The following is a 7,918-nucleotide window of genomic DNA, read 5'->3' on the forward strand; positions in this document are numbered from 1 at the left end:
AGTATTATATGCCTAAACATGTTGCATAATCAGTTAAGTAACAAAAGTTTATGTTACATATGCTTAAAATCCAATTATGCATGAAAAGGGCATTTTGGTCATTTTCCTAAGGCATATAAACTACCTATCATACAACTATTTAAACTAAGTGACCATAAGGTATAACCTCGGAAGGTTATCCCCTATACAACTATGGTCACTAAACATGCTTGGTCGGATCCTAAAGATTAACCAAACGGGTCGGGTTCGAAAGTCTAAGCGGTTGTTTAGACCGCTTATCTTACGACCCTATATAAGCACTAATCTAAAGTGACGAGCTAAACATGTTAAAACATGTTTAGTTAAGTTAGAAAACAGGTTTTGATATCAAAACAAAGGGTTTTGATATCCAAGAATAGTTTGGTTGCAAAATGCGCATAAACACGTATTTTGACCGAAACTATCACTCGTCACTACGCCTAGTCAACGTGGTAATCAGTAGGTATAGTCACACGGGACTATAACCATCGTGATTACGCTCACGTTGCAAAGTTCAAACGAACTTTGTGTTGACCAATTAGTGGTCAAAGTAGAAAGTCAAACACTGTTTGACTTTAATGCTTGAAATACAAGAACAAGCATGAAGGAAACTTACAAAGGGTCCAAGCTAAGATCAAGAACAAAGAAAACTCAAGAATTGCTCAGGTATGAAGCTTTTACTAGAGGAAACTCCAACTTAGAGCAGGTCTTGAATGAAATGAGCAAGGAACAAATGAAGAACCCATGTCTATTTATAGGAAGATTGGATCTCTAAGATCATTCCAAGTGTTTGAGAGGATCAATCTTGGCCCTTCATTGAAGAACATGGTATTACAATACAATGGGAGTCGAAAACCAGCTCCAGGTATTGAGAATTTTACACAAAGACCCTGGAAATCAAGCTAGATGCTGAAAATGAATTGCTGAGTTTGGGTCCCTGTCACGTGGTGCGGGGGAGGTCAGTTTCAAGTTTCAAAATTTGGCGAAACAGGTCCCTGCATGCTAAAAACTTGGTTTTTGGCACGTTTAAGCCCCGTTAACCCCATTTCAAGGCTCTAAAATGAAGTTAAAGTATAGGGAACTTAAAATATGCTCAAAAACATCTCGTATGTCGGCTCGTTTGGTCGTACGGTTGCGTTGTTCGGTTAATTACTACGGAAGTCGTAACGAACGCAAAGACGATCCAAATTAAGCGACGAATGGAATTTTATCATGCCAATCACTAAAATAAAATATTTTAATGATTACATAAATTTTTGGGTGTCCGGATATATTCAGAACGTAAGATATGCGCGAAAATGCAAACTTATGCACTTTTTGACGCTTTTAGTCCCTGAATGACCAATAAGTTTATTTTAGCATACCGTACCCCTCAAAGCCTATTTCTAAGCTATGCAAAGGATATTTAGGGTATCTTTAACTTATGATCAAGTTCCGAAATGTTTGCTACTGTGACACCCCAGGAAAACCAGTGAACGATACAACTTACCTAGCTTCCTCAGTAACCGCATGCTAAATTTCGGGACGAAATTTCTTTCAAGTTGGGGATAATGTGACAACTCGAGTTTCCGACTTTCACTTTCGCATTTAATGCACGTTGACTTTGACTGTTTAGATGTTGACTTGTTTGACTTGTAATGTACACTTCGTGTTATAGTAAAACGAATGTGTTTGCTTGTATACGTATAACATGTGACTTATCAGAAAACTTAAACTTAAACGGTTAGAACCCATTAAGGACTCGACGAAACAAGAATGTGTTTCGCCAATAACCATCCGACGAAACAAGATGTGTCTGTCACCTGCCTCTCGACGAAACAGGCTGTTTCGCCGGCCCGTTAGTTTCGCCAAGCCCAGTAAGGGCCCAAAACACTTAGACGTGTATAAGTTATACGTAACCACTCCATTTGTCACACTTTAGCAAAAACAGAAAACCCTAGAGTTTCCCCTTTGTGTGACGGCAGCTTTGCATCCTTCCAGACTTCACATAGCGACCGAACTATTCTTGTTAATATTCCGGTTAGTGTGATTAGTTTTTTGGGTAAAGGGTTACCCCGGTGAATCTATTAATCACAACCAAATAAGTACAAGTAGGAGGCAAAAACACCACCTAGTTCACAAAAGCGACATGCCGCTAATGTGTAACCAAACAAGAACAAAAAAACACCACCCAGACAAAGGGGAACCAAAGTAAAACCAAAAACGAATTACAAGAATAAAGCTCTAAGTGTCCTCAAAGCTAATCTCCCACTCTTGTAAGACCTGTCGCACATGTATTGTGTCCTTGAACTTTAGTGATTTGAGCTTAAGTCGAACGTTGCTGATGATGTGATCAGCCAATTTTTCTGGAGGCCGCAATTGATTGTTGAAAAACCTGGAGTTCCTTTCCCGCCAGATAAAATAAGTTGTAGCCGCAACCAAAAGCTTGCCAATAATGGTGGCTATGGATCTCGATCGAGCCCGAGGAAGTAACCAGCTAACAATCTCATCCCAATTAGAACCCACGGCCTTCATGGCTGAATTCTCGTTAACACAATTCCAAACCTCTGTCGCATACTTGCATTCAAAGAAAAGATGATGATGCGAGTCGATGTTATTGTGACAAAGCAAACAGCACATTAAGTTCATGCAATCCTTGTTATCAATGTTCCATTGCCTTATTCTGTCTTGTGTGACTAACTTTCTTCTGAAGACGAGCCATAGAACAAAAGCGTGTCTTGGAATACATTGCGAGAACCAGACCAGATTGTACCAGCTCACCTGAGTGCCACGAGAACGAATGCACTCCCACGCGTCAGAGGAACTGAACGGGACCAGGCGCTCATTAATGTCTTTCCACAAAACAACGTCCCTAACCCCTTCTGAAAGATTAATAGACGGTAGTTGATTCAAGACCGGGTAAGATGTTAACCAGTGGCTCGGCCAATTCCAATTACCTTCCGAGATAAGATCAGCAACTTTCGAATGGATAGATAGCCCTGCCTGTCTCATCATCGAAGGAGAGATAAGATTTCCCAACGGACACAGCTCACACCACGAATCATACCAAGCTGAAGTGGCCATACCATCTCCTATTTTGGTCCAGAAGAAACGTTGAACATGAACTCTGCCTTTCAAGAGGTTTCTCCACCCCCAACTACAAATACTCGGAATCGGGATGTCCCAAAAATTCCTATCCTTTAAGAGATGGATTTTTACCCAGTCCACCCACAAAGATTGTCTACCTGAAAGAATGCTGTTGATATGCTTAGTCATAAGGCTGATATTCATATCGTTTAACCTTCGAATACCCAACCCACCTTCGGCTTTAGGCATGCAAACCGAGTTCCAAGAGACTTTCGCTTTACCTTTCATCAGCGGACCTTGGCACCAAAGGAAACCTCTCATTTTTTGCTCAAGCTCTTTGATAGTTCTAGCTGGCAGAGTAAACACAGAAGCCCAGTAAGTACTCATCGCCGATAGAACTGAAAGAATTAATTGCAACCGCCCCGCAAAGGATAGCGTCTTGTTTTTCCAATTGGTGATACGGCTTTCCAGTCTATCGGACAAGACCCTGCAATCTTTATAAGATAGTTTAGTGGTAATAAGAGGGACTCCCAAATACCGAATAGGGAATTCTCCTTGCTGAAACGGCACTATACGTAGAATCCTCCGTTTAGTTCTCCTATCAATATTGCACATAAAGATAGTACTTTTAGCAAGACTAGGATGCAATCCCGACATGTCTTTAAATCGGTTGAGAGAGCTCATGATTGTTTTGACTGAAGCAACTTCCCCTCTAGCAAATAACAAAAGGTCGTCCGCAAAACAAAGATTTATAATCCTCTGCTTGACACACCGGTTATGGAATCTGAATGAGGAATCTATAGTCGATGCATTGTGCAAAATGGATGTCAAGATTTCCATGACTAGAGTGAAGAGGTATGGGGACATCGGATCACCTTGCCTTAGACCTCTCCTCCCTTTGAAATAACCATAAACGTTTCCATTAACACAGATAGAGAAAGAGGTAGAAGAGACACATACCATAATCCATTCAACCATGGTTGGGTGAAACCCAAACCCCTTAAGAATGGCCTCCAAGAAAACCCAATCAACCGTGTCATATGCTTTTTGAATATCTACTTTGAACGCGCAGCGAGGGGGCCCATAATCCCGGTGATAATTATGAAGTAATTCCTGGGTAAGTAAGATATTGTCAGATATGCATCTCCCTGGAATAAAAGCCGATTGGTTCAAACTAACTACACCGTTCAATCCCTCCAAAATTCTAGTTGTGATAAGCTTACTAATGCATTTGTAGATTACATTACAGCAAGCGATGGGCCTGAAGTCAGACACAGTATCAGGAGTCGGAACTTTAGGAATTAAAGCCAAAAAAGTATGGTTTATTTCCTTAAGGATTTTACCCGACTGGAAAAATTCCTGAACTGCACCACATATGTCATCACCGATAATATGCCAAGTATGCTTGAAAAAATCTGATGAATATCCATCCGGACCTGGAGCCTTTAAAGAACCAATAGAGAACATAGCTGCCTTAATATCCTCATTAGAGAATGCACGAACCATGTGATGAGCTATATTTTCATCAATCTTATGCCGGAAAAGGTCACTAGTAGGCAAACAATTAATAATACCCCTTTGGCCAAAAAACGACTCGTAGTGAGTAACCAGAGCCTTACCAACGTCGCTTCCCTCAAAAGTAATACCATTGGCATCTTTTATAACATCAATTCTACTAAAATGGTTTTTGCATTTGACAGTGTTGTGAAAAAATGCAGAATTAGAATCACCAACCTCCAGCCATTTAACTTTTGATTTCTGCTTTAGAAACCTTTCTTCATCCAAAGCGGCATCTTGAAATTCTTTCAAACACTTCGATTCTAAACTTCTCAGCTCCGAGTCCGAAGGGTTAGCATCAATGCGTAGTTGAATTTCATCTAACTCCTTTCGCAGCCCTTTAACTTTCTCATGGATATTCCCTTGTTTAGCCAGTAAAGATCGCAAAGGCTTCTTGAGAACTCTCAGTTTCTTAACCACTTGTAACATTTTAATACCCAAAAATTGCTGCTCCCAAGTCTTCTTAACAATAACTGGAAAATCCTTCTTGAATACCAGAAAGTTTGGAAACTTGAAAGGTTTGGGTTTGTGAGAGACCGATCTAGGATTTTTAAGGATGCAAGGGCAATGATCCGATACTCGATACGGTTGGAAGACAGCTACAGCTTCTGGAAACATCTGAATAAAAGGAACATTGGCCATGATTCGATCAATTTTTTTGAGAACTCCAATACCCTGCTTTGGCTTCTGGTTCCATGTGAAGTGGCAACCCGAACGATTTACATCAACAACTTCAATATCTTCAACACACGATTTAAATTCTCTCATATTAATGTCAATTAGAGAAGAGCCCATGGATTTATCTTCCAAATATAAAGCTGCATTAAAATCACCCAGAATGACCCATGGTTTATCGTGAGCGAAGGCCTTATGAATTTTCAAGCTATCCCATAATTCTCGTCTCTCTATGTAAGAGTTCTTCGCGTAAACAAACGAGCAAAACATTATTTTCTTACTATTTTTGAAGTGAACTTGGGTGTGCATGACCTGATCAGATTGAGCCAAGGTCATGATATCAACTATATTACTATCCCATCCCAGAATAATCCGCGTACCTTTGCTACACAGACTCCCGTTAGAAGTCCAGTTCCACGTGCTTCTAATACTGGAACAAATCTTGTTAAGATTAGAGACATGAATATGAGATTCTAAAATTGCACAAACACATAGATCAAATTCCACAATAGCATTTCGGACCTCCTTTTGTTTCAGGGGTGCGGTTAAACCCCTTATGTTCCAGGCAACAATACTATCCATTCAAACCCACTATATCAGGAGTGCTTGCCCCTGTTTGCTGGTCATCACCAGTCATTACTTTTGCCACCCCTTCATTGTTTTCTAATACTTCATCCACGTCTGAATTCAAGAGGTCATCTTCATTCGGAAGTTCATCTAAAGAAGCAAATGAGTTACTAATATTAACCACAGGTGCCGAAGTGGACGCCTTGTGAGGGTTAGGTTTGTCTTGCTTCTGGCTTGGCTTTTGGATAGCACGGTATTCAAATTTCTTCTTGGGTTTGTTCAACATAATACCCGGTTTTTGATTTCCAGAGGATTTCTTCTTGTTTGCATCCATGAAACCATCATCATCCACCTTTTGTTTCAACTTTGGTTCTTTGGATAAATTAACATGTTTTGGACAAGATTCACCCTCATGCCCGAACACACAACAATGATGACATCTAGGCGGCTTCCATTCATATTCCACCCCAATCGTGGCCTTTGAGACACCCTCACCCTCCAAGTTTGGAATAGCCACTTTTAGGGAGTCCTTCATATCCTGGTTAGCGTCAATTTCAATAACAGCCCTTGCAAAACTACTTTTACCCCATGACTCCAGGCACATGTTGGAAGTATATTTGTCAAGGAACATTGGTTTCCCAATTCTGGATGCAAGTAAGCTCAAGCCGTCATCCGTATAGGCTGCTAGAGGTATATCATGTATTTTAACCCACACAGGAACATGCTTAAGTTCGTCTTTCTTGAGTTCAACATCAGTCGTCCAAGCCCTCAAGAAGATTGGAACATTACGAATTAGCCAAGGTCCCTCAGTTAACACTTGTTCCATACCCGCCTTGTCCGAAAACTTAAAAAAGAAAAATCCTTTTGAGTTCATCATGCATTTTTCTAGTCCGTACAATTGCCATTTATTTTTAGCAAAATATTCAACGACGGGGAAAGCCAGCCTTTTACCCAAGAAGTATCCGTAAATGACATTTTCAAATCTGCTTTGGACTTTCTTTACCGACTCCAGCGGGATAGTTACATCAACATCATCGATGACATTTTCCGTTTCAAGAAATCTGAACTTAACCTTCTCTTGAACATCTGTCTTCAATACAGAGACAAAAGATGGTTTCTTCACACTACCTTGCCCATTAGTTGTATCATTCTGTCCCACCGTGGACTCCTTCTCCAATGGGACTGAGCTAGTTACTTTCGTTAATTCATCAATTATGTTAATCATCCTCGGTCCCTCAGTATGCAAGGGGAACGGGTCAGATGCAGCAGCTTGCAATTGGGTTAAAGAAATAGTACCTCTTCTTGGCATGAAAGACAAACCCTGAAAAGAACCCCCAGCTTTCAACCGCACATCTGGCTGCACAACATCAGGTTTTTTACGATCATCTTTGTTAGAAACATCAACTCTCTCCATGAACCAAAAGCCAGACAACCATGCAACGAGACTCCAAGAAAACCAGAAGACCAGAAGACACAAGAACGAAAAGAAGACAGCAAACCCTAATCTAGCGCTTATTACAAGTGAGGGGTGGAGTGAAAAATGGCTTTTCTCTGGTCCCTTAGGCGATTTTGGCGACTACTCAAGAAACCCTAGTTTGCTTCGTTCGTTCCTACTGATCTTCTTCTTGATTGATTTCGGTTAGCAAGTGGGGTGTTGTCGTTCCTTCTGAGTAAGGATACTAGACTTCACCGTGTTTTCTAATCGTTTGACGTCGGGTTTAAGGTTATTTTTTTCTTTCGTTTTTTCTGCTAGGGTTTGTCGCCGGATCGTTTGGTTCTTGTTATTTCTCTTTCTTTTTTGCACGTTGCATGGTTCTAGATCTTGTTTGTCATGGATTCTAAGCAGTTCAAGCAATCGGATATGGATGCTAGACTTGTTAAACCGCCGGATATATTGAGCGCCTCGTTAAACCCTAATAAGGGTTTTCAGGTGGCTAATGAAAACGCTGATGCAACTCCGGGTTCAACGCCAGGCACTGCTCCGATACGTGGAATTGGATTACGGGTCACAAACATTGAAGGTAATACATTGCTG

At 40.8% G+C, this 7,918-nt stretch overlaps 1 protein-coding gene across 1 annotated transcript; it reads right to left on the bottom strand.

Moving 5' to 3' along the window:
- Positions 1-2,241: 2,241 nt before the first annotated feature.
- On the bottom strand, positions 2,242-7,297 carry LOC110881945. The gene is made up of 2 exons (XM_022130069.1): positions 5,905-7,297; positions 2,242-5,789 (listed from the first exon to the last, which is right to left on the bottom strand). Exons 1-2 carry the CDS (start codon positions 7,295-7,297, stop codon positions 2,242-2,244), a joined length of 4,941 nt encoding a protein of 1,646 aa, XP_021985761.1.
- Positions 7,298-7,918: the final 621 nt, after the last annotated feature.

The sequence above is a fragment of the Helianthus annuus genome, chromosome 10, assembly GCF_002127325.2.
Source record: "Helianthus annuus cultivar XRQ/B chromosome 10, HanXRQr2.0-SUNRISE, whole genome shotgun sequence".
NCBI classification, from domain to species: domain Eukaryota; kingdom Viridiplantae; phylum Streptophyta; class Magnoliopsida; order Asterales; family Asteraceae; genus Helianthus; species Helianthus annuus.